The 26,441-nt window shown below is 50.8% G+C and overlaps 1 protein-coding gene across 3 annotated transcripts; it reads right to left on the bottom strand.

The window, feature by feature from the left end:
- Positions 1-1,872: 1,872 nt before the first annotated feature.
- Positions 1,873-23,381, bottom strand: AKR1A1 (aldo-keto reductase family 1 member A1). Of its 3 annotated transcripts, none has more exons than XM_073544449.1 (9): positions 23,239-23,381; positions 8,087-8,188; positions 6,353-6,472; positions 6,124-6,275; positions 5,035-5,230; positions 4,749-4,948; positions 4,400-4,472; positions 3,901-3,987; positions 1,873-2,056 (listed from the first exon to the last, which is right to left on the bottom strand). In XM_073544449.1, exons 2-9 carry the CDS (start codon positions 8,174-8,176, stop codon positions 1,991-1,993), a joined length of 984 nt encoding a protein of 327 aa, XP_073400550.1. In that variant the 5' UTR covers positions 8,177-8,188; positions 23,239-23,381; the 3' UTR covers positions 1,873-1,990. The 3 variants fall into 3 exon arrangements, with proteins under 3 accessions (XP_073400550.1, XP_073400549.1, XP_073400548.1); XM_073544448.1 differs by lacking the exon at positions 23,239-23,381 and adding an exon at positions 8,708-8,800; XM_073544447.1 differs by lacking the exon at positions 23,239-23,381 and adding an exon at positions 8,469-8,608.
- Between the last annotated feature and the right edge of the window lie 3,060 nt (positions 23,382-26,441).

Below are 26,441 nucleotides of genomic sequence, written 5' to 3'. Positions count from 1 at the left end.
GCTGCGGTTTTGAAACCGCAGAAAGAAGTGACATGTCAATTCTTTCTGCGGAATCCGCAGCGGGTTCCTATCTCCACCATTGTGGAGATGGTGAATCCGCAGGACCAAACCGCAGGCAAAACCGAAGATAATCCGCAGGTCTTTTGACCTGCGGTTTATCTGCGGTTTTTGCAAAATCCGTGCGGATTAATCCTCAGCGGATTCCGCAGCGTCTGCACACACCCTAAGTCTCCTTACACCGGCTTGGCTCTCAGCAAGGAGAAACATTCCTCCTTTAAAAAGTAGTAAAAAGTAGTATGCCCCAAGTGATTCCTGTAAAGTGAAGTTGTGCACCTTCAATGCAACAGGTCCCGTTTTTCTGGGAAGACTTCCTACAAGATTTTGGAGACAGCTATGAGAATTTTTTCCCGTTCATTCAGAAGAGTATTTGCGAGGTCAGACACTGAGGTTAGGGGGAAGGGCCGGATTACAATCTCTGTTCTAGTTCATCCCAAAATTGATGGATGAGTCTGAGGTCCGCTTGTGTTCTCCCCTCCATGTCTGTATGGACCTCGGGCACTGAGCGCAGTCATGGGGAACAGAAAATGGTCTTCCCTATACTGTTCCCACAAAGCTTAAACTACAATTGTCCAGAGTGTATTATGATGAATCTTTAAGGTTTCACTGGAACCAAGAGGCCGAGGCCGCCCGTAACAGCAGCCCAGGGCATTGTCCTCCTCCTCCACCATCATCTGTACTGTGGGCACTAGGGTGACCGCAAAAAATCGATGTCGGAATTTTGTCCGTCTGGACCCCACAAAACGATTCCCCTTTCTAGATATTGAGATAGCCAAAATTTGAGATCGATCAAACGACGTTAACCCGTGCCGCTCGTCGCTCAAAGTTTGAAAAAATCCAAATTGAGGTATTTTAAGATTTAGGTATTTTGCATAGTCTGTTAGACTATAAAGAATGTGACAACAACATTGCAGAAATAGCCCTGACCAAATTTTCGAACCATTTGTGGTATTTGAATGCAGAGTTGGTGGGATTATCGTTTTTTTATCCCACCATTACAGACAATGAAAAGTTGTTAATGGCTAATAAATTGCTCAGTAGCACAGATGAACCATCAGAGCACGCTAGGGTTGTAAAGCCAAAAGTTAGGAAAGAAAAATTAAAAGAGGTAGGAAGTAACCGACTTTAACGACCTTCTGACAAAAGATGAAGAACAAAAGCAATATGTCCTGCAAGTTGTAAGCAAATGCCGAGCATTATATTCTGACGTTTCAAAAACTACTTTAACAAAAGCTCTAGAATAGATAACTATGTAAAATTATCAACTCATGTAGGTTAGCGTGCTCTGATGGTTCATCTGTGCTACTGAGCAATTTATTAGCCATTAACAACTTTTCATTGTCTGTAATGGTGGGATCAAAAAACGATAATCCCACCAACTCTGCATTCAAATACCACAAATGGTTCGAAAATTTGGTCAGGGCTATTTCTGCAATGTTGTTGTCACATTCTTTATAGTCTAACAGACTATGCAAAATACCTAAATCTTAAAATACCTCAATTTGGATTTTTTCAAACTTTGAGCGACGAGCGGCACGGGTTAACGTCGTTTGATCGAGCTCAAATTTTGGCTCTCTCAATATCTGGAAAGGGGAATTGTTTTGTGGGGTCCAGACGAACAAGATTCTGACATTTTTTCCCCCCCATATGAGATCTGGTCACCCTAGTGGGCACAATGCAGTTAGGAAGGTAACCTCCTGGAATCTTTTCTCTTGTGGTAATACACGAGGACCAGAAATTGAACTGCGCCCGTCCCCAGAATAATTTACAGCAAGGTGATTTTTAATTTAGTGAAATTATATGACCACAACAGGATTTTTTTTTAACATGAGGCTCAAGATTTATTACAAAGCGTTGAACATAATAACGTATGATTGCTGCACAAGAAACGGCAGAGACTGGCGAAGCCACTCCAGATTTCGGGTGACGACACTTAGTACGGGTCATTGAATGGATACATGGGGTGTCCAGCATCCCGGGCAACAGATTTTCCATCAACCTGCAAAAAAAAAAAAAGAATCTGGTGTGATTCTGGAAATATGGTAAAGGATACTGTGAGAGGGACCTATTGAGACAGTGGTCACTACAGGGCATGAAATGTCTGACCAGGCAGGGGAATTGGGGAATTGCATTACGAGCGATTCCTAAACATAGGATTGTAGCTGTTATTTTCACATATTTTATAAATATTAACATTTCCGCACTGCCACAAAGGTTTATTAGACTCTCCCCAGCTGTAAAAGAAGTAAAGGACGCACCGTCAAAAAAGTTCCAAGGAGTCCGCTTGGAAAAAAAAATACAAGAAAGAGACAGGGTTCAATTCAGGTGAAAAAGATGTCAAGGTTTCATTTATTCTGCCATAGATGTGACGTTTTGACCAGCCATGCTTCAAAAAGACCAACAGCTTCTCGAAACTATGGCAGAATAGATGGAACCTGGATTTTCTTTTTTTTCACCTGAATTGGACGCTGTCTCTTTCTTCCATTAAATAAGAGTCAGATCCTGAAAACAAGGGCAATACATACAGTAAATGTAGCAGAAGGGGTTGTGTGTCACTATAGTTGAGAAGAGATTGTCATGATGCAGCCTGAAACCCCCCCGCAAGGTGCATCATTATAATCCCATTATTGGATTATGATTTAATGACTAGGTGTAAGGGTGTGTGCACACGTTGCGGATTTGGCCCTGCAGATCTGCAGCAGTTTTCCATGCGGTGTACATGACCATGTAAACCTATGGAAAACTGAATCCGCTGTGCAAATGCTGTGGAAAATTCCGCGCAGATTTGCTGCAGTTTATTTTCCGCATCATGTCAATTCTTTGTGCGGAATCCGCAGCATTTTTTACATCTCTTCCATTATAGGAATCCGCATGTGTAAAAACGCAGGCGGAATCCGCATAAAAGCTGCAGAAAATCCGCAGTAAATCTGCACTGAATCTGCAGGTAAAACGCAGGTCATTTTACCTGCGGATTCAGCAAAATCTGCGTGGAAAAATCCGCAGCCAAATCCGCAATGTGTGCACATACCCTTAGTATTTGCAGCAGAAAAATCTTCTGCAAATCTGATGTGTTGGGATAAAAAAAAATGCAACATAAAATACTTGTCTCTTTAACATGCATTTTTTATGCGCTTTTCCCACTCATTAGTATGGGTAAAATCTGCAGTAAAAATGCTGAAAGATTTGACATACTGTAGATATAAATCTACAAGTCACAAATAAGTAACGTGTGCATGAGACTTCAGGAATCTCACTCTGCTTGCACTAGGAAATCCTACATGTTTTGTGGCAAATCTTGGTAGAAAAAAAAAATGATAAAAACATAACGTGTGCCCAAACCATGATGTCACCTTATTTCTCACTTAAGCAACTTTCACATTTGCGTTTAAGGCCGCAGCGACGGCCTGCGCACGGCCGCCGCTAAGCCGTGCCACCTCCGGTAGCTCCGCCTACCGGCGCATGACGCTGCATGCGTCCTGCATCCCCTATCTTTATCACTGGGGACGCAGGCCGTGCGCAGTATGTGTTTGGCGGCGCATGCGTCCTTTTGAGGGTGCGCCGAGCAGCGCCAAAGGCAACTTGTAGTAATTTGGTTGCGCTCGGCGCACCGTCAAAACGACGCATGGGCCGCCAAACGCATACTGCGCACGGCCTGCGTCCCCAGTGATAAAGATAGGGGACGCAGGACGCATGCAGCGTCAAGCGCCGGTAGGTGGAGCTACCGGAGGAGGCGGGGCGTGGCTTAGCTGCGGCCGTGCGCAGGCCGTCGCTGCGGCCTTAAACACAAATGTGAAACCACCCTTAGTGTCCCCCTCAACCTGGCCATGATTTCAGCAGACTCACAGTGATTAGAGGAATGATGTATCTCCAGTTCTTGTTCAGGGCTCCGATCTGCTTCATCTCTTCTTCTGTCAGACTGAAATCAAAGACCTGGCGGGGAAACAAGACAAGCCATGGGAGATAATTAGAAATCACCATCCGTATTAACGTCCACCCATATCTGCCACTGTATCAGCCAGGCAGGATAAAGATATCTATGTGAACAGTGATCTGGATCCAAATGACTCCATAAGTCTCCATCTCTTTAATGTTCTGAAATAAGAAGGGTTAAAGTAACCCAATGTATACAGTGAACAAATCACGATCATCACCGAAAAGCCAGCAGCGATCCGACTCATCTTGACCCACCTAAACATATATTTGTGTCCTCTGATTCTTCAGATGTTGTGAAGCTAACTCCAATGTTCTTATAGTGACATGAATGGCTGGGATTTGTAGTTTCACAGCCGCTGCAGAGACCTCCAAGTCATATATTGTATATAATATACAGATTTGTGCTCACCTGAAAATTCTGCAGGATCCGGGAAGGGGTGACGCTCTTTGGGATGGTAACGACTCTCCTCTGCACCTGAAACCTGTAATATAAAGACGGCCGCCATAGTAATTAACCATCTGTAGTTCACTACATCCCAAGGGATCAAATATCGACGTGTTAATAAAAATCACACATATTTTGTGAATGTCCTAAACCAAATAGACATACAGGATAAAAAATTATTTACCGCCTCAGCTAGGCAACTGGGTGCAGGTGTGGGACCCCAAAGTACAACGGTCAATAGCAACGATAGTACTAATAAGGAATATAGATGCACGGAGCTACAGGTAATGTTTCTTGTCCTCTTGCCATGTACCTGAGAAGGATCTGGGCCTCAGATTTGGAGTATTTCTTTGCCATCTCCAAGATGCAGGGCTCCTCCAGCAGAACCGGGTCCTCGGGTTTCCTCCAGCTGCGGTCAGGAGATCCGAGCGGACTGTAACCAGTGAAGACGAGACCGTTCTTGTGGCAGAAAGCGATGAGCTCGTTCTGAGCCAGGTATGGGTGACACTCCACCTACACACAACAGGCATTTACGTGACGTTAAAGGCCACACACCAGACACGGATCCGAGCCCACCCGAGACCTTACCAGGTTCATACCTGCAGCACAGCCGGCTTCACAGCAGCGAAGCTCAGGATGTCCTCAATCTGCCTCTTGTTGAAGTTGGACAGACCGATGGCCTTGGTCAGACCTTTATCCACCAGCTTCTCCATGGCCTTCCACGTGTCTTTGTAGTCGGTGAGGTCATACTGCAGGGAGCCGTCCGGGTTTTGTGGAAAGATATTATCTCCTCTTCTGTAGCAAAGGAGGTGATGATGTGGAGGATTATTACTGCATTGTGCTACAATTGCTGCAATACCTCTGATCTGTACAACAAGTATATTACCTCCAGACAATGCAGCCGACCTCACCACTGCCCCCATCCACAACCAGTCTATTCTCACCCCATCTGTCTGTCTTTCCTATACATCCTCTACTCCATCTACCTTTGTAACCTAGACAATTAAGCCATCCTCTATTCCTAGCTCATGCATCCCCACCCCCAACCTTTCCATTCTCCACCCCTTCCATCCATTTATCTATACATCCTGCACACTCGGGTCATCTATCCATCCTCTACTCCATTGCTCCTTGTACCCTAGCCCATCATACCCTCTAACCTCCGTTCAACCATTACTCCTAGCCCATTGATCCACTCTTCATCCCTAGGCCATTATTTCCATCCTCCACCCCTTTTACTTTGATTCTTCCTTCACCCCCTTGACCATTGATCCATCCTCCACCCAAAGCTCATTGATCCATCCTTCACCTCCAACTCACCTTCAGCCCTAGGTTATTAATTCCATCCCCCACCCCTATCCAATTGATTCTTCCTTCGTCCATTGATTTATCCTTCAACCCAAGCCAAATAATCCCTACTTTGCCCCAACCGATTGATCCCTGCTTCGCCCCAGCCCACTGATCTCTCCTTCGCCCCAGCCCATTGATCTCTCCTTCGCCCCAGCCCATTGATCTCTCCTTCACCCCAGCCCATTGATCTCTCCTTTGCCCCAGCCCATTGATGCCTCCTTCTCCCCAGCCCATTAATGCCTCCTTCGCCCCAGCCCATTAATGCCTCCTTCGCCCCAGCCTATTGATCCCTCCTTCGCCCCATCTATCTTCCACCCTTAGTCTATGTATTCACTTACTTGAAGGCATACGGCCAGTGCATGAGGTACAGGTCCAGGTAGTCGAGCTGCAGATCTTTCAGGGTCTTCTTCAATGCTCTTTCTACATCCTCAGGGTGATGCTTGTTGTTCCACAGCTTGGAGGTTACAAATATGTCTTCTCTTTTTAGTCCCTGCACACAATAGCCGGGATAATGATATTTTCTGAGTAACAAAAAATGTCAGAGACCTGCAAGTCCCCAAATTTTACCTGATCAGAGCAGAGGCTCATTTTTATGGCTTCTCCCACTTCTGTCTCATTTCCATACACAGAGGCGCAGTCTATGTGGCGATATCCAACTCCTAGTGCATATTTTACCGCATCTCTCACCTGTCAGCAGGAAACAGTCATTAATATGCAGGAACATTTTGGGAGTTATCAGAGTGTCATAAACATAGACAGACACTGAAACGCTCTTGTGTAGATCTGTATGTGTCACGTGGTGTGTATTCAGCGGAAAGGCTAATGCTGGACACAAGTATTAGCAGCCAGCTCGTCCACTGCAATGCTAGAGAGGAAGCTGCTGCTCTGCATCACTGCAGCTGTGTTATCTAGGGGACAACTTTACCACTGTGATGGTGGTTGGGGAGCACCATCACCATCAGTAAAGGAGGTGACGCTTCTGGAGTTCAAAATGCAATGATGTAGTACATGTGTTTCTCCACCAGAGGGCGCCTGCATAATGACCAATCTCTAGAGCAGTCACTGATTCGGGGTTGATAATATCACAACGGATATAAGAAATATTATAGAGAGAACATCCCATAGAAAAGGGAGACTGTGACACTTGAAACAAGGTAATTGGTGGACTGAACAAAAAAATCAATAATATTCCAGAATCATCGAAAGCTCCAGTTTTCTGCTTTCTTGTCATGTTATATTTAATTCACCACCAGAGCTGCAGTCGAAATTCTGCTGATTAAATACATGGAAGAACCACACAGCGCACTATAAAATAAAAGCTAGAAAATGTGTGTTGAAGGCTGACATGCACCAGTTTTCTAACGATCACCTCTACTGACAAATCTGAATGTGGATAAGGAAGAAGCTCATGTAATGTATGTACACAGTGACTCCACCAGCAGAATAGTGAGTGCAGCTCTGGAGTATAATACAGGATGCAACTCAGGATCAGTAATGTAATGTATGTACACAGTGACTGCACCAGCAGAATAGTGAGTGCAGCTCTGGAGTATAATAGTATAATACAGGATGTAACTCAGGATCAGTACAGGATCAGTAATGTAATGTATGTATACAGTGACTGCACCAGCAGAATAATGCATGCAGCTCTGGAGTATAATACAGGATAAGTAATGTTTGCAAACAGTGACAGCTGTTTACGGAGATTCCTTTTAAATGTGATATGTAGGTGATAAATAAATCAAAATGTAAAATAATGATTTACAAATAAAAAAAAGAATAAGTCCCACTTGTTGGCCACAGCTCATTCACTCTACATAATACAGTGCAAGGTGTCGCTTGTTTTTTTGTTTTTTTCATTTTATGCCTCTATAACACCGACCCCGCCATTGTGATGAACAGATGCGGCCTGCCAGACCCTCAGCATCAGAAATACAGACATAATAAGAGGCTTCACTTCAGATCCTATTCATGTATTCCCCGCTCGCCATTGTGCGCCTCTCACCGGGATGATTGTGTCACTGATCTCCCTATGTAGAGCCGACAGCTGCGCTCACTGAACAAGGGCAGGAAACACTTTTCCTGAGATCAAAGCAAAAGACTTGGAATAATCACCCTGCGCCAAAGTGAGAATACGATGAAAGCGACAATCCCCTGGAAGATTTCCTACAACCTCACATACATTGGAACATGTATTATCCTCCTGGGGAGATCCATTGCAGGGCATTCTGGAGATCACACTGCTTTCTATGAGCCCAGAGAGGCAGATGATTTACAGATACACCCTAAGCTAATCCTTACCTGGCCCGGTGCGCTCTTCCAGGTGCCCAGTCCGATAATGGGTAGCTTCTGGCCGGTGTGTAAGGTCTCATATATAACCGCTGATGCCATGTTCACCTTGTACTGGAGTAAAAAGAACAGACACTAATATCAAAAAGACGATCATATCACAGAAAACTTAATACGAATTCCTGGGAAATCTTGGGTGAAAAGCAATATGGCCGCCATCTGCCTAAATACCGGGTGAGTCATAAAGGACGGACGTTTTTAAACTAATCATAAAATCGTTAAATATTTATTAAATATAAATGTATTCACAGATTTGGTTACGTATACTGACAAATATTTGACAAATTCAAGTGTAGGGGTGGAAATGCAGGTCTAAATGCAAAATACGCCTTACTGTACGATTACTGAGGGCAAGTTCTAGAGAATGTTTCCGAGCAGATCGACTTGGACTACGCAGCATGGCTTGCCTGACGCGTTCCACATTTTCAGGGGTACGTGCCGTTCGTGGAGCCCCCGGTGGTCGTTTGTTCATTAGTGTACCTCGTGTACGGAGTGCTTCAACCCAACGTAGGATAGTGTTACCAGCGGGAACAGCTTGATTTCTGTGAATATTGAAATGACGCCGAAACTCACGCTGAACGGCTGTGATACACTCATTATTCTTGACAAAACTGTTGTAAGCAAAAACGCGATGTTCTATCGTCCACGGCTCCATTGCTTAAACTGAAACTAAAATAAAAACAATGCTTTCACCTCACAAACATAACCCCGCCTCCCGCACATCTCTGCCTCCACCTGGTGGTGAGTTATAGCCACTTCAAATACATCCGTCCTTTATGACTCACCCGGGTATAAGGTTTGAGTGGTTGTAGCAATGCAGGACTAGGCAGATGTGTCATTGAAGCCAGCTAAAGGTCCTGAGCCCCGATAACACCTGACCTGCACTGCTCGAATGAACAGTGAATAGAAAGGGTTAATAATGTCAGTTTTCCTCCTGAATACACATCACATGAGCATCCAGACCTCACCCATCACTTCCCATTATACTAAATGGTGAGTCACACGACGCCCTGCGGCGCCCGCAGCCACCGTGTGCCACCGATGACTCAGGAGACGGTACCGAGCTGTCCTATGATGCCAAAGATTACGGCCTTAAAGGGACATTACAGTTTCACTCTATTTACGCTTTTTTTTCTATGACTCCCTGTTATCAGCCATTCCAGGTTGTGGAGAGGCTGAATCTCATGTTCTTCAGTGGGATGAGTGATAGAAAGCATAGCAATGTCCCTGCCCTATAATCACTAGTTTAGGGATTGTGCAGACGACCATATAACTTTTTGACGGCTAACAGTTGTCCCCATGTTATTCTATGGAGCTGTTCACATGTCCGATGTTTTCCTCGGACCAACTGACAAATATCGCAGCATGCATGATTTTCCTTTGACAATCAGATGGCACACAGCCATTCAACTCTATGGGTCCGCGAAAAAAAAAAATCGGTCCGCACTCGGATGACATCTAAGTGCAGTCTGATTTCCAACAACAGATATTATAGAGATGGTGGAGAAACTTTTTTTTCTCTCTACCTCTGAAAAAAATCAGATCCCACACTCTGATCTGCATCATCGGACCGATTTTACAGAGATGAGGAGAAAGAATTGTGGGACCCTGGTCCGGCATCCACTTTGCTTCTCCTTGGCAGCTGGACCAGGGGACTGCACACTTCCTCGGCTGGCACTCGAAGGCTGGCATCCTGGGTGCTTCTTGCCATGATTACTAGGCTTCCTCCGCAATGTGAAGACTTAGCCAACGGCCGTCAAGTGACAACATGATGAGCGTCTTGCCGCGACTTGTCAGTCACTCCTTTTATAACGATCCAGCACTATTAATGGCATTGGGCTAAGTATGTTTGTGGCCCTTTAAAAAAGTTATTATTAAACTTTTTTTAAGGGCCACAAACAAAACAAAAAGGGGCATCAAAACAAGAAACAAAAGAGGCATCAGTGATGCAGTCCTCCAGACTACACTTCCCATCATGCTCTAGCGTCTGCCCTGGCGTGCTACAGTCCATTATTGCATAACAGCCTTAAGGCCACAAGTTCCCAGTTTTTGTCCTCATTTCTGCTTCTGTGCAAAACACTGAGTGCACACAAGTGCAGGAGGACTACATGAGGGGCTTGTATTACATGCTGGGGGGGGGGGTGCTCCAAAAACAACCATTACATTTGTAGAGGTCCTCCAAGAAACCCTTCAGACTTTATCAATAAATCTTACAACGTTAGAGCTGACAGAAAACATAGATTCCATGCAGATCTACAACACCTTTCATCCTGGTTCATGAATAGAATGCCAGGAATACAGTGAAGACTGACACTATTAGAGGCAGATGATATGTAATATGTGTATGTGTCATTCAGGACATGTGGAAAGCTGGGTGAGGAGCCTTACAGGCACAGTAATTGAGGAGGAGTGGAAGCTAAGAGAGGGCTCAGTGCCAGCCTTCGCCTATTATGTTAAATCTATTTTATTGAAAACAGTTAGACATAACAACATACAAGACAACAAACAGTGTACACCAAGGCATCTTAGATTACAATATAATCATTCTCTTATAAGGACGAGATATCTTCTGGTTCTAAGACTCGTACCTCCTCTGTTGAATGAAATCGGTGTATATTCATTAGTACTGTCAGGTATCAGAGGACAAGCGTGTTTCGTCCCATGGTTTGATAATCTCAACTGTATATGCATGTTATACATTGTTGACTCGTAGTCAGATATCAACCTGAAGAGATGTCACGCCGCCCCGTGTTTCATCCGGAACATCAGCATCATTAATAAACGAATATAAAGAATAGTAACTACAAACGTGTTTAGCAATGTCTCACATGTAACCAGTATAGGTGTACTTCAAAAAAACGTTGAGAGAAAAAACTAAGAAATGGAAATAAGAACCTCCTGAGAGGTATAGCGGGGAAAGGAAAGAGAGGGGGTGGGAGGGGGGAAGGAGAGAGCGGACCTCGGGCCTCCGAGTCGACCCTTAATTTGCTTCCTCGATCAGGCGGGATAATTCGGAAGTTTCCTTGAATAATATCCAAGGCTGCCACACACGGATTAAACGGGTATCATCTCCCTCCATTTCGGCCATTAATTCCTCCATACGGAAGATGTCAGCAAATTCTGTCACCCATTCTGCCATAGTCGGTGGTGTTGTTGTGCGCCAATGGCGTGGAATTACCATGCGCACTGCGGTAATGCAAAATCTGAGAAGGTTTTTTTCAGAGTGGATATGGGACCTGGGACGATTGATAGGATGGCAATTTGCGGGGAGGGGGGAACATATGCTCCAGAAATCTTTTGATAAGCTCCAAACACCTTTACCCAAAAGGGTTGTATAGCGTGACACTGCCACCAAATATGGAATAGCGTGCCTCTTTCGGACTCTCAGCGCCAGCAGGTATCGTCAACTGACGGATAAATTGACTTTAGTTTGACAGGGGACAAGTACCACCTGGTCAGTATCTTAACATTTTTCTCCTGCGCGCCCCCAGCCGGAGACATTTTATGTGTAAAAAGATAAGCTTTGTCAAGGTCTTCAGCTGAAAATTTATGTCCCATCTCCTCCTCCCATGCCCGGACGTAACCCGGAGCCACATCCGAGTCTCCTGAATGAAGTTCCTTATATAAAAGAGAAATCAGATGAGAAGGAGGGTCTTGTTGTGATAGTAAGTTTTCAAACCGCGTCGTGGGGGAGTGAGAAGAACGATCGCCCAAGTGTCCCCGGATAAATGATCTCAGCTGATTATATTCCAACCAGGAAAGTGTTCCCGCGGGGGACCCCTCCGTTATGATTTCCCAAGATGGAGCCCTCCCCTCTATCAACACCTGTCCCAGACGCAAGTCAGAACTTCTATGCCAACCCAGAAATTGGTCTCTGTGACGTCCTGGAGGAAATTCTGGATTACCAAATATTGGAGTCAGCGGATTCAGAGCGCTGATCAATTTCTTTCTGGTTTTAACACGATTCCATAACTGCAAAACTTCTCGAGTCAAGAAGCCTGTATTTCCTTCAGACTCATCTGTAACCAAGTCATGACGTCGGATCCACTGGAGGTGGCGCAACGGAACATTAAAAGATGTCTGCTCCAGCTGGACCCACTGTTTGGAGTGGTGACCGAATTGCCAATCAAATAAACGTGCCAGTATGGACGCTCTATGGTATAACTCAAGGTCAGGGAGGCCTGCGCCACCCCTGGACTTCGGGGCAGTCAAGATAGAATATTTTATACGGGGTTTAGAGGTCTGCCAGATAAACCGGATCAGTGCCGATCTGATGGTCTGGAAGAATGTTTTCGGCGGTACAATCGGGATTGCCTGAAACAAGTATAAAAATCTGGGGAGAATATCCATCTTAAATGAGTTCATCCTTCCAAACCATGAGATATTCTTTCATCCGTACTCTCTCAAGCGTTTCAAGGTCGACTATAGGGGCAGGTAATTTAATTTGTACAGGTCAGTCATGTCGGAGGGAATTTGAACGCCTAGATATTGGATAGCCCCGACTCTCCATCGAAAGGGGAAGTTTCCCATGGTTCTTGTAAGCTCTGTCTGTCCCAAAGATATATTAAGGGCTTCGGTTTTCTGAAAATTAATCTTAAAGTTGCTTACTGCTCCATATTTGTGAAGCTCTTCCAACAATGATGGAAGGGTGGAAGGGTAATGTGAGGCTGGGATATATACAGAAGGAGGTCATACGCATAAAGAGAGACCTTATAATGAACATGGTCTACCCATAAACCGTGCACATTGTGGTTCTTCCTGATCGCCGCCGCAAGATGTTCCATAACTATTGCATATAGTAGAGGCGACAAGGGGCATCCCTGTCGGGTTTCATTCCCGATGGCCATAGAGTCCGACATTGCCCCGTTGACTTTAACCCTCGCCGAAGTGCCGGAGTAAAGAGCCGCGATCCTATGTAGGAAGCGACTCCCCAATCCTATTTGTCGTAAGGCCGAAAACATGAAGCCCCAGTGTACACGGTCAAAGGCCTTCTCTGCATCAATCGACAGCAAAGCCAATGGTTTAAGTTTTGATTTAGCATGTGCAGTCAGGATAAGGGTTTTACCTATACCATCTCTCGCCTCTCTTCCCCGTACAAACCCCACCTGGTCCGAGTGTACCACTAAAGGCAAAAGAGGGGCCAATCGATTTGCTAAGATTTTTGCGTATAGTTTTACGTCGACGTTAATGAGAGATATTGGACGGTAATTGGTTACCACTTTAGGATCTTTCCCCGGTTTCGGTATCACCGTAATAAAGGCTTCTAAAGATTCAGCCTTCGCCTATTATAACAAGATGGCATCACTATGGCACTGACTATACACAGATACAGGACCGGTTTTGCCTGGCACAGGTGGGTGAATGTCAGTAGAGGAGAGGCAGCGATGACTGGGAGTGTCAGGTCATACCAGGTAACATAACCACCAAAAATCCAGCAGTCAGAACATAGACTGATCAGAGAGAAAATGCTGCCAGACGTGCCAGGCAAACATTGCCAGACGATGCCAAGCCCATCAGAGTAGGTGAAATGCACATACAAGTCTAAACCAGGAGCGGGTCCTAAACACAGAGAAATAATGGAAACATTTATATGTTTTCTTTTCTCAAGAAAAATACTGACCAAATCTGCAACGTGTGCATGAGGTCTGAGGGTCATCGTCCTGATCTCCTGTGTGGAAACACAGGGAAATAAACATGATCAGGGCCTTCCTGTCCAGAGATTGGGGGAAGGGTGGTCCAGCATGAGGACCCTGGTCATAATAAGAGCGATGGAGCCCGCTCTCCTCATTGTACTCCCCTCTAGGCTTCTCCTGTCCATCATTCGCTGCTCATTTCCAAGTCAGGAATATTTCATGTTGCACAAGATCCCAGCAAAGGGGGAAATAAGGCCAATGTAGAAAGAATTCCCAACAGGAAAAAAACAACATCCTGAGCATACGACACATACTTACTTACACCGTGGTCCCTCAAACTTCCCTGGAGAAGCACATCTGCAAAAACTCTTCTTATTTACACCCAGTATTAGACTCCAGAGCTGCACTTACAATTCAGCAACAGAGCTGACAATGAGTGCAGGAGAGCTAAGTATTTTCCCTACACTTTCTAGAATACAACTCGCTAAAGGTAGCACGAAATACTGGGAGGTTAAAGCTCTAAAGTCTACAGAATAGTGAGTGCAGCTCTGGAGTATAATACAGGATGTAACTCAGGATCAGTAATGTAATGTGTATACACAGTGACTCCACCAGCAGAATAGTGAGTGCAGCTCTGGAGTATAATACAGGATGTAACTCAGTATCAGTAATGTAATGTATGTACACAGCGACTGCACTAGCAGAATAGTGAGTGTAGCTCTGGGGTATAATACAAGATGTAACTCAGAATCAGTACAGGATCAGTAATGTAATATATGTACACAGTGACTGCACCAGCAGAATAGAGAGTTCAAATCTGGAGTATAACACAGGATGTAACTTAGGATCAGTAATGTAATGTGTATACACAGTGACTGCACCAGCAGAATAGGGAGTACAGCTCTGGGGTATAATACTGTACATGATGTAACTCAGGATCAGTACAGATCAGTAAAGTATGTACACAGTGACTGCACCAGCAGAATAGTTAGTGCAGCTCTGGAGTATAATACAGGATGTAACTCAGGATCAGTACAGGATCAGTAATGTAATGTATGTACACAGTGACTGCACCAGCAGAATAGTGAGTGCAGCTCTGGAGTATAATACAGGATGTAACTCAGGATCAGTAATGTAATGTGTATACACAGTGACTCCACCAGCAGAATAGTGAGTGCAGCTCTGGAGTATAATACAGGATGTAACTCAGGATCAGTAATGTAATGTATGTGAATCCACATGAAGGAAAAAGGTCGCACTCGACAGGATGAAATATAGCTCCTTTATTGACACGTAGTTACATGTCAGGTCAGAGTAGAGTGGCAAGAGTGTTCACAAGCTGACAGCGGCCGTTTCGTGCTGTTCTAGCGCTTCCACGGGTCCAATCCGTAATGTAATGTGTGTACATCGTGACTGCACCAGCAGAATAGTGAGTGCAGCTCTGGGGTATACTACAGGATGGAACTCAGGATCAGTAATGTAATGTATGTACACAGTGACTGCACCAGCAGAATACTGAGTGCAGCTCTGGAGTATAATACAGGATGTAACTCAGGATCAGTAATGTAATGTATGTACACAGTGACTGCACCAGCAGAATAGTGAGTGCAGCTCTGGAGTATAATACAGGATGTAACTCAGGATCAGTAATGTAATGTATGTACACAGTGACTGCACCAGCAGAATAGTGAGTGCAGCTCTGGAGTATAATACAGGATGTAACTCAGGATCAGTAATGTAATGTATGTACACAGTGACTGCACCAGCAGAATAGTGAGTGCAGCTCTGGAGTATAATACTGGATGTAACTCAGGATCATTAATGTAATGTATGTACACAGTGACTGCACCAGCAGAATCGTGAGTGCAGCTCTGGAGTATAATACAGGATGTAACTCAGGATCAGTAATGTATGTACACAGTGACTGCACCAGCAGAATAGTGAGTGCAGCTCTGGGGTATAATACAGGCTGTTAATCGGGATAGCTACCTGTGCTCACAATTTACATTATGATCACACATTCTCATAGTTACTGCTAGTTACTATTGAGAACTATTACTGCTCATTACAATGAGGATGTCAGAGCCTTGCCGCCACTTTAATGATCTGATAACTGCAGATGTAGAACTATTACGAGTTAATAATTGGACATTTACTTCAGGAGTCCAGGTATATGCCGACACATCACCATCTTGTTCCACTACCCTCACACAGGGACTCCTGTTGGTCTCGGACAGGTGATTTTCTCTAAACCTGCTGATCCGGATTTCTGCACAGTGGACTCTCAGCATCATCACATAATTATTAACCTCTCCAAGCCCAGTCTGATCCCATGGGCATGAAAATTGCTGGGTAAGAGGATAATGTGCACAAGGGCACCAGATATCACTGAATACGGTTAAGAGGAAACCAGCGGATGAAAGCCGACAATGCCATCAGGTTATCAGAGGCAACGTCTCCGTCCTGTCAGCGTGTCACGAGCGCCATAACTATGAGTAGGCTAATATGACGACTAGATTGCAATGATAACAATATGGAGAGTACAGCTTTTCCTGATAATACAGCCGCAGTCTCTTCCACCCTGGGAATCTCTATAAGTAGGTGTCATGGTTTTATGGAAAACATTAGGCCTCAAAGATCACAGTTGCCATATTGGCCATAGCAACCAATCACACTGCAGCATTCATCTTTCCAGAGCAGAGTAAGCCATAAAAGCTGAGCTCTGATTGGTTGCCATATGTAACATGGCCTATTCTTTAGCTCAACAGGACCCGATTACCACTGTCTGTACAACGACGCTGTTAGTTCAGGTCATGGTGACCCCCCACTACTATCAGTATATTGACATGAGTTATTATTGTGGCATTTGTTTTCACTGTTTTTTTTAGGTATTTACATGATTACGGCAAAACCATAGCAGTTTTTACAAAAATGACACTATTTTGCCTCAATTACAAAAATCACTGCAAAAAAAAAACAAAACATAAAAATGCCTCATGAGAATGTATCCTAAAGGAAGAACAATAAGTGCATTTAGATCACTGAAGAAATATGAGAGGACATTAGCGACCCTGTAATTAAACGCATAACCCATCCACCATCAAAATACTGGTGACTGCAATAAGCTGATGTAAGACCCCAACCTAATAGAAGAAGCGTGTCTCCTCCTGATGGGATATATGCGGGAGGGGAGGAGATCCCTGCAAATGATCTATGAGCCCCACCAGATAATGTAAAGAGATAACAGGTTATCAGCGTCCCTCCAGAGCATTGGATACCCCTCAACTTAAAATATCACTGGTGACCTCCAAACCTTTCAAGGAGATCAGTGCCCCTCTAAAACACCGGTGACTCCCAAACTTAATATAAGGTTATCAGTACCCTCCCTCTACAGAGCATCAGATAACCTCTTATTAAGTTTGGAGTATCAGTGTCACCTCCAAAACACTGGTGACCCGCAAATCTAATTTAAGGTTATGAGTACTCTTTACAGGTCGTCGGATACCCCCAAACTTAAGGGGAACCTGTCACCCCCCCCCAGGGCCTTTTTAAGTAAAAGAGCCACCTTCAGCAGCACTAAGGCCACATTCTGTGAAGGTGACTGTTATGTTCCTTATCCCTAGGAACGCTGAAATACAGACTTTTATAAATTCCCCGCCATACCTCTATTGTGTCCCGGAGGTATGTTCTCTCCCCCTGTGTCGCCGCCTCAGAGCCGTCAATCATCTCCCTCTTGTGTCTGTGCGCCGCCTCCTGTGTTCCTGTTACATGCATGGCGCCTGCGCTCTGCCAGCATTTCTCGGGCATGAGCCGAGCGCGCTGCCCAGGGAACTTACATCAGACGATGATGTAATGCTCTTGTGCCTGCGCGGAGCGGAAGCCACAGATCCCGCCCCGCAATGTGTTATGATGTATTCATACTGCAGGGCTGGGAATCTGGCGCCTGCGCAGTGAGGATCTATCTCTGCACCTGTCCCCATCTCCCTCCTCCTCTTTCCTCCACCGTAATACGTCGGCACTTCAACTCACTAACACTGCCGAGTGCCGACATATTACGGTGGAGGAAAGAGGAGAAGGGAGATGGGGACAGGCACAGAGATAGATCCTCACTGGGCAGGTGCCAGATTCCCAGCCCCGCAGTGTGAATACATCATAACACCCTACGGGGCGGGATCTGTGGCCTCCGCTCCACGCAGGTGCGATATCATTACATCATCGTCTGATGTAAGTTCCCAGGCAGCGCGCTCGGCGCATGCCCGAGAAATGTTGGCAGAGCGCAGGCACCGGTCATGTAACAGGAACACAGGAGGCGGTGCACAGACGCAAGAGGGAGATGATTGACGGCTCTGAGGCGGTGACACACGGGGAGAAAACATACCTCCGGGACACAATAGAGGTATGGCGGGGAATTTATAAAAGTCTGTATTTCAGCGTTCCTAGGGATAAGAAACATAAGAGCCACCTTCACAGAATGCAGCCTTAGTGCTGCTGAAGGTGGCACTTTTACTTAAAAAGGCCCTGGGGGGTGACAGGTTCCCTTCAAAATAAGTGGTTATCAGTGCCCCTCCAGAACACTGGTGACCCCCAAACCTAACAAGGAAGTTATCAGTGCCCCTCCAAAACACTGGTGATCGGCAAACTAATTAGGAGGTAATCAGTGCCCCCTCCAGAACACTAATGACCCCCAAGCCTAATATAACTGATCAGTGCCCCCCCCTCCAGGATACTAGAGACCACGAACCTAATTTATGAGATTATTAGTGCCCCCTCCAGAACACCTGTGACCCCAAAAGCTAATATAACAGATTATCAGAGCCCCCTCCAGAATACTAGAGACCACCAAACCTAACTAGGTTATCAGTAACCCCTCCAGTTGTAAAGAAATAACTATCCCACTCTCCAAAGTAAGAAAACAAGCAAAGCAGGAAGTGTCTGACCCCCTCACTCCGCACACAGGTGGTCTCAAAACTGCTCAGTATAGTGGAGATGCCTGCTCTTCCAGGTGACCCCAAAACTTCATAAAAGAGCCGCCGTAAAAGAATAAAAATGTGCCCCCTCCCCAGCTGTGAGCACCGCCTCCTCTCTGGACACTGCGCCCCTCATCCTGGAGCCGTCCCCTGCACCTCTCCCTCCGGGACCCCGGCCCCTGCACCCCTCCTTCCAGGACCCCGACCCCTGCACCCTTCCTTCCAGGACCCCGGCCCCTGCACCCTTCCTTCCAGGACCCCGGCCCCTGCACCCCTCCCTCCAGGACCCCGGCCCCTGCACCTCTCTCCCAGGATCCCGGCCCCTACACCCCTCCTTCCAGGACCCCGGCCCCTGCACCCCTCCCCAAGACCCCGGCCCCTGCACCCTTCCTTCCAGGACCCCGGCCCCTGCACCCCTCCCTCCAGGACCCCGGCCCCTGCAACTCTCCCCCAGGACCCCGGCCCCTGCACCCCTCCTTCCAGGACCCCGGCGGCCCCTGCACCTCTACTTCCAGGACCCCGGCCCCTGCACCCTTCCTTCCAGGACCCCGGCCCCTGCACCCTTCCTTCCAGGACCCCGGCCCCTGCACCTCTCTCCCAGGATCCCGGCCCCTGCACCCCTCCTTCCAGGACCCCGGCCCCTGCACCCCTCCCCAAGACCCCGGCCCCTGCACCCTTCCTTCCAGGACCCCGGCCCCTGCACCCCTCCCTCCAGGACCCCGGCCCCTGCACCTCTCCCCCAGGACCCCGGCCCCTGCACCCCTCCTTCCAGGACCCCGGCGGCCCCTGCACCTCTACTTCCAGGACCCCGGCCCCTGCACCCCTCCTTCCAGGACCCTGGCCCCTGCACCCTTCCTTCCAGGACCCCGGCCCCTGCACCCTTCCTTCCAGGACCCCGGCCCCTGCACCTCTCCCCTAGGACCCCGGCCCCTGCACCCCTCCTTCCAGGACCCCGGCCCCTGCACCCCTCCTTCCAGGACCCCGGCCCCTGCACCTCTCCCCCAGGACCCCGGCCCCTGCACCCCTCCTTCCAGGACCCCGGCCCCTGCACCTCTCCTTCCAGGACCCCGGCCCCTGCACCTCTCCCCCAGGACCCCGGCCCCTGCACCTCTCCCCCAGGACCCCGGCCCCTGCACCCTTCCTTCCAGGACCCCGGCCCCTGCACCTCTCCCCCAGGACCCCGGCCCTTGCACCCTTCCTTCCAGGACCCCGGCCCCTGCACCTCTCCCCCAGGACCCCGGTGGCCCCTGCACCTCTCCCCCAGGACCCCGGCCCCTGCACCTCTCCTTCCAGGACCCCGGCCCCTGCACCTCTCCCCCAGGACCCCGGCCCCTGCACCTCTCCTTCCAGGACCCCGGCCCCTGCACCCTTCCTTCCAGGAACCCGGCCCCTGCACCCTTCCTTCCAGGACCCCGGCCCCTGCACCTCTCCCCCAGGACCCCGGCCCCTGCACCCCTCCTTCCAGGACCCCGGCCCCTGCACCCCTCCTTCCAGGACCCCGGCCCCTGCACCTCTCCTTCCAGGACCCCGGCCCCTGCACCTCTCCCCCAGGACCCCGGCCCCTGCACCTCTCCCCCAGGACCCCGGCCCCTGCACCCTTCCTTCCAGGACCCCGGCCCCTGCACCTCTCCCCCAGGACCCCGGCCCCTGCACCCTTCCTTCCAGGACCCCGGCCCCTGCACCTCTCCCCCAGGACCCCGGTGGCCCCTGCACCTCTCCCCCAGGACCCCGGCCCCTGCACCTCTCCTTCCAGGACCCCGGCCCCTGCACCTCTCCCCCAGGACCCCGGCCCCTGCACCTCTCCTTCCAGGACCCCGACCCCTGCACCTCTCCCCCAGGACCCCGGCCCCTGCACCTCTCCTTCCAGGACCCCGGCCCCTGCACCTCTCCCCCAGGACCCCGGCCCCTGCACCTCTCCTTCCAGGACCCCGGCCCCTGCACCCCTCCCTCCAGGACCCCGGCCCCTGCACCCTTCCTTCCAGGACCCCGGCCCCTGCACCCTTCCTTCCAGGACCCCGGCCCCTGCACCCTTCCTTCCAGGACCCCGGCCCCTGCACCCCTCCCTCCAGGACCCCGGCCCCTGCACCCTTCCTTCCAGGACCCCGGCCCCTGCACCCCTCCCTCCAGGACCCCGGCCCCTGCACCCCTCCTTCCAGGACCCCGGCCCCTGCACCCCTCCTTCCAGGACCCCGGCCCCTGCACCTCTCCTTCCAGGACCCCGGCCCCTGCACCCCTCCTTCCAGGACCCCGGCCCCTGCACCCCTCCTTCCAGGACCCCGGCCCCTGCACCCCTCCTTCCAGGACCCCGGCCCCTGCACCTCTCCCCAGGACCCCGGCCCCTGCACCCCTCCTTCCAGGACCCCGGCCCCTGCACCCCTCCTTCCAGGACCCCGGCCCCTGCACCTCTCCCCCAGGACCCCGGCCCCTGCACCTCTCCCCCAGGACCCCGGCCCCTGCACCCTTCCTTCCAGGACCCCGGCCCCTGCACCTCTCCCCCAGGACCCCGGCCCCTGCACCCTTCCTTCCAGGACCCCGGCCCCTGCACCCTTCCTTCCAGGACCCTGGCCCCTGCACCCTTCCTTCCAGGACCCCGGCCCCTGCACCTCTCCTTCCAGGACCCCGCCCCTGCACCTCTCCCCCAGGACCCCGGCCCCTGCACCTCTCCTTCCAGGACCCCGGCCCCTGCACCTCTCCTTCCAGGACCCCGGCCCCTGCACCCCTCCCTCCAGGACCCCGGCCCCTGCACCCTTCCTTCCAGGACCCCGGCCCCTGCACCCTTCCTTCCAGGACCCCGGCCCCTGCACCCTTCCTTCCAGGACCCCGGCCCCTGCACCTCTCCCCCAGGACCCCGGCCCCTGCACCCCTCCTTCCAGGACCCCGGCCCCTGCACCCCTCCTTCCAGGACCCCGGCCCCTGCACCTCTCCTTCCAGGACCCCGGCCCCTGCACCTCTCCCCCAGGACCCCGGCCCCTGCACCTCTCCCCCAGGACCCCGGCCCCTGCACCCTTCCTTCCAGGACCCCGGCCCCTGCACCTCTCCCCCAGGACCCCGGTGGCCCCTGCACCTCTCCCCCAGGACCCCGGCCCCTGCACCTCTCCTTCCAGGACCCCGGCCCCTGCACCTCTCCCCCAGGACCCCGGCCCCTGCACCTCTCCTTCCAGGACCCCGGCCCCTGCACCTCTCCCCCAGGACCCCGGCCCCTGCACCTCTCCTTCCAGGACCCAGGCCCCTGCACCTCTCCCCCAGGACCCCGGCCCCTGCACCTCTCCTTCCAGGACCCCGGCCCCTGCACCCTTCCTTCCAGGACCCCGGCCCCTGCACCTCTCCTTCCAGGACCCAGGCCCCTGCACCTCTCCCCCAGGACCCCGGCCCCTGCACCCTTCCTTCCAGGACCCCGGCCCCTGCACCCTTCCTTCCAGGACCCCGGCCCCTGCACCCTTCCTTCCAGGACCCCGGCCCCTGCACCTCTCCCCCAGGACCCCGGCCCCTGCACCCCTCCTTCCAGGACCCCGGCCCCTGCACCCCTCCTTCCAGGACCCCGGCCCCTGCACCTCTCCTTCCAGGACCCCGGCCCCTGCACCTCTCCCCCAGGACCCCGGCCCCTGCACCTCTCCCCCAGGACCCCGGCCCCTGCACCCTTCCTTCCAGGACCCCGGCCCCTGCACATCTCCCCCAGGACCCCGGCCCCTGCACCCTTCCTTCCAGGATCCCGGCCCCTGCACCTCTCCCCCAGGACCCCGGTGGCCCCTGCACCTCTCCCCCAGGACCCCGGCCCCTGCACCTCTCCTTCCAGGACCCAGGCCCCTGCACCTCTCCCCCAGGACCCCGGCCCCTGCACCTCTCCTTCCAGGACCCCGGCCCCTGCACCCTTCCTTCCAGGACCCCGGCCCCTGCACCTCTCCTTCCAGGACCCAGGCCCCTGCACCTCTCCCCCAGGACCCCGGCCCCTGCACCCTTCCTTCCAGGACCCCGGCCCCTGCACCCTTCCTTCCAGGACCCCGGCCCCTGCACCCTTCCTTCCAGGACCCCGGCCCCTGCACCTCTCCCCCAGGACCCCGGCCCCTGCACCCCTCCTTCCAGGACCCCGGCCCCTGCACCCCTCCTTCCAGGACCCCGGCCCCTGCACCTCTCCTTCCAGGACCCCGGCCCCTGCACCTCTCCCCCAGGACCCCGGCCCCTGCACCTCTCCCCCAGGACCCCGGCCCCTGCACCCTTCCTTCCAGGACCCCGGCCCCTGCACCTCTCCCCCAGGACCCCGGCCCCTGCACCCTTCCTTCCAGGACCCCGGCCCCTGCACCCTTCCTTCCAGGACCCCGGCCCCTGCACCCTTCCTTCCAGGACCCCGGCCCCTGCACCCCTCCTTCCAGGACCCCGGCCCCTGCACCCCTCCTTCCAGGACCCCGGCCCCTGCACCCCTCCTTCCAGGACCCCGGCCCCTGCACCCTTCCTTCCAGGACCCCGGCCCCTGCACCCCTCCTTCCAGGACCCCGGCCCCTGCACTCACCCTCCGGGCACTGCAGCCTGGTGTTACGCTCCCACCACTCGGCTGCCCTGCTGCCAGGAACCCGCAGCTATGAGGGCACGGACCACGGAGGGTGTGGAGACAGCAGGGGGAGGGAAGCCCAAAAACGGCGCCCACATCCTGCGCATAATATTAATCCCAAAATGTTACATTGTAACCAAGGCCGAGTAACCCCTGCCTGCCCGGCCAGCTCATCATCCCTTCCTGCAACAGCACCAGCTACTATCAGCCCCTGTATGCTGTGTTCCTGAGGAGGAGAACTACAAGTCCCAGCACACTGCAAGGAACTGCAAATCCCATCATGTTCTTGGCATGAGGAATCGAGTCCAACCGTGGTCTGTCTGTAAGGAACTACAAGTCCCAGCATGTCCTACCTGTAAGACCGTCTCCACACGTCCGTTTTTTAAGGACCGCAGATAGGGACATATGCATCGCTATTGTATTCAGTGGTGGGGCACACGTTAGGTTTCTCACGCGGTCCGTGTGAAAAACCTGCAGACATGTCAGATTTTTTTTTCACCACACTGATGACGCATGGATGACATCTGTGTGACACGTACCAGCGCCTGGGAAGAAGCAGTACAGTTCACGCTGTTCCCTGGCACCGGCCGGCTGCTGAAGGCAACTCCCATCATTGTCTCCTGCTCTCACTGATCTCAGCGCAACCAGGCGACAATAATAATTTTTTCCCAGGTCCGCTACTTGTCACAAGAACACACAGAAGGCACACGGATGTGAAACAAGGAAAGCACGAGTACACATGGATGTCAGACACGTATGTGTGGATGTCACACGGAGCTCACCAGTACTCGTTTTTCCTGTACAGGCATCACCAGGCCTAAGGTTGTGGATTCTTTTTCTTTCATTTTACTAGGGCCTGATGTTACAGAAAGTACAACACATTTCAGTCTTTACCTCTTTCTTCGCAGTCTAGGTTCACTCATTTAATATGTGCAGTCTCCCGTGCTCTTAGGACTATGGCGGCAGTTTGGGTGCGCTGTGTGTTTTTTAACTTCTATTATTTTTGGATATTTTACAGGTCGTCCAGCGGAGTAACTGAGCCTGGGGTTATATGGCGACTATGGTCGTGACACAGGTCACCAACCAAAGATCACTGTGTGTCTCTCCTACATCCAGTGACCCCGAGGGTACCGCGACAAGCACATCACAAAAAGTCAGAACCAGTTGGATCTTTTGTGATTTGCTTGTTGCATTTAAGGCACCCTAGAGTGCACCTGAATTATGCAACAATGTAGCTGTGTGGCGCCCCTGAGGGTTCAGTCACCACAGAGGTACTGCACCTCCTCCTGAAGTGTGGTGCCCCACCATCCAGGTAAGGTGGAGACACCTGACCACACTCCAACACCTGCATCCCACACAACATAGTAGTGTAGCAAAGCACCTTTGGTGGCTCCGTGCTTGGAACATGAAGCGTGCTGGGAGGTGGGTGGAGCTTAGTCTGCATCAGAGAAATGGTTGGGACTAGGTCAGTCAGTCTGAGAGGAGTCAGAGAGAGGATCCCCTGAGTGGGATAGATGAAGGGAGTGCTGCAGCCGACCTCAGTGACCTGGGTCTGCTGGCACAGGAAAGAGATATTCAGAAGGCCTAATTCTCCATAAGAAAGATTGATTTGTACGGAACGTAAGGAGAAGGAGAGAACTAAGGATTATGGTTAGAGCAGACCCCTTCCTCAAGTTCTCAGCGCATGGCCGGGGTCCGGTCCCCGAGGTTGTATGGATACTAATGGTCCTGCGACAGACACCGGAGGAATAGAAGTTGTCACCACTTTATTCCCACACGAGACTTGGGGGCACAACAGCATCATGAGTGAGCCGGGACTAAGTAGTAAGGAGTCCCCGAAGCAGGCTACAGCTGTCTGCCGTACAAGTAGAGTTCATAGGAACATCTGACAGGAGGAACTCCAGTGTAACTCAGTACTGAGAGTACTTCACAAAAGGCGCAAAAGGGAGACGTTCAGAAAAGGCACATAATAATATAATCTTTATTTTTATATAGCGCTAACATATTCCGCAGCGCTTTACAGTTTGCACACATTATCATCACTGTCCCTGATGGGGCTCACAATCTAAATTCCCTATTAGTATGTCGGAGGAAACCGGAGTACCCGGAGGAAACCCACGCAAACACGGGGAGAAAATACAAACTCCTTGCAGATGTTGTCCTTGGTGGGATTCGAACCCAGGACCCCAGCCCTAACTACTGAGCCACCGTGCCACCCATGACGGATGTCATCGCGGTAATTCGCGCAAAGGACTACTGGGACCGGGAGCGTGGAGAGAGGCGGGAAGGCTGCGCAGGACGTCGGAAGGTGAGAATAACAATATATTTTTTTTTATTATTATTTTTTACATCCTGTCTTTTACTATTGAGGCCGCACAGGCGGCCTCAATAGTAAAAACTAGGTCACACTCGTCAAACACTATGTTTGACGAGTGTGACTAACCTGTCAATCAACCTGTCAATCAGTTCTCCAAGCGATGCTCCAGATCGCTTGGAAAACGCTAGCAATTCTGCAAGCTAATTACGCTTGCAAAATGCTAGTTTTTCCGTGGGAAAATCGCGGGAATTTAAAATACGATTTTCCCACGGAATGGAATTCCAGAATTCTCGCGGTAATTTCCGCGAGAGTTTCGTTACGTGTGAACCCAGCCTAAAGCTTTGGAACTACATGCCCTGGTGTCCTCCACTTATTCCTGCGCCAACACACTCAGCACTGCTACATCGCTGTGCCTGACACCGCACCATCTACGTCTCCTCTCTATCTCCCCATCTACACTGCCCTGGGACTACTGCCCTGCCTGTGGAGGGCTATAACATCACTGCTGCACCCCACCATCTGTCCCAGAGGATCTGTCTACAGCGTCGGCTTAACATCTTCATTGCCGAACACCACAGGTGGCGTCACGAATCATTCACTAATAAACTTTAATCATCATCCACACACTCAACATTCCCCTTTTACAATGGACGCCCAGGCCCACGGACCGGGTGACAGCTACCGTGACATCTCCCATTGAACTCCACGGGCCCGGTACCGAGTACCCCGCTGCCCTGGGTGAGGGTGAGACCGATCCAGCTGCAACATAGAATGATTTTTGGCTGTGTGACCTCGGTCACCTGCAAAATTTCTATGTAACCCCAGCCTTAGTCCAGAGCTGCGACAT

Source organism: Dendrobates tinctorius, unplaced genomic scaffold (assembly GCF_039654945.1).
Source record: "Dendrobates tinctorius isolate UK_male_01 unplaced genomic scaffold, ASM3965494v1 ptg000138l, whole genome shotgun sequence".
Classification (NCBI taxonomy): Eukaryota; Metazoa; Chordata; class Amphibia; order Anura; family Dendrobatidae; genus Dendrobates; species Dendrobates tinctorius.
The sequence above is the reverse complement of the archived record's forward strand: the minus strand, read 5'-3'. Positions and strand labels throughout refer to the sequence as shown.

Bases quoted from the DNA above. Each gene is read 5' to 3' on its own strand.
- AKR1A1 (XM_073544447.1), bottom strand. From the start codon at position 8,606: ATGAACAAACGACCACCGGGGGCTCCACGAACGGCACGTACCCCTGAA. The intron at 8,189-8,468 runs GTAAGGCGTATT...TTTTTACTCCAG, and splicing joins TTGCCCTCAGTAATCGTACA to TACAAGGTGAACATGGCATC. The intron at 6,473-8,086 runs GTAAGGATTAGC...TCCTGCTGACAG, and splicing joins GGAAGAGCGCACCGGGCCAG to GTGAGAGATGCGGTAAAATA.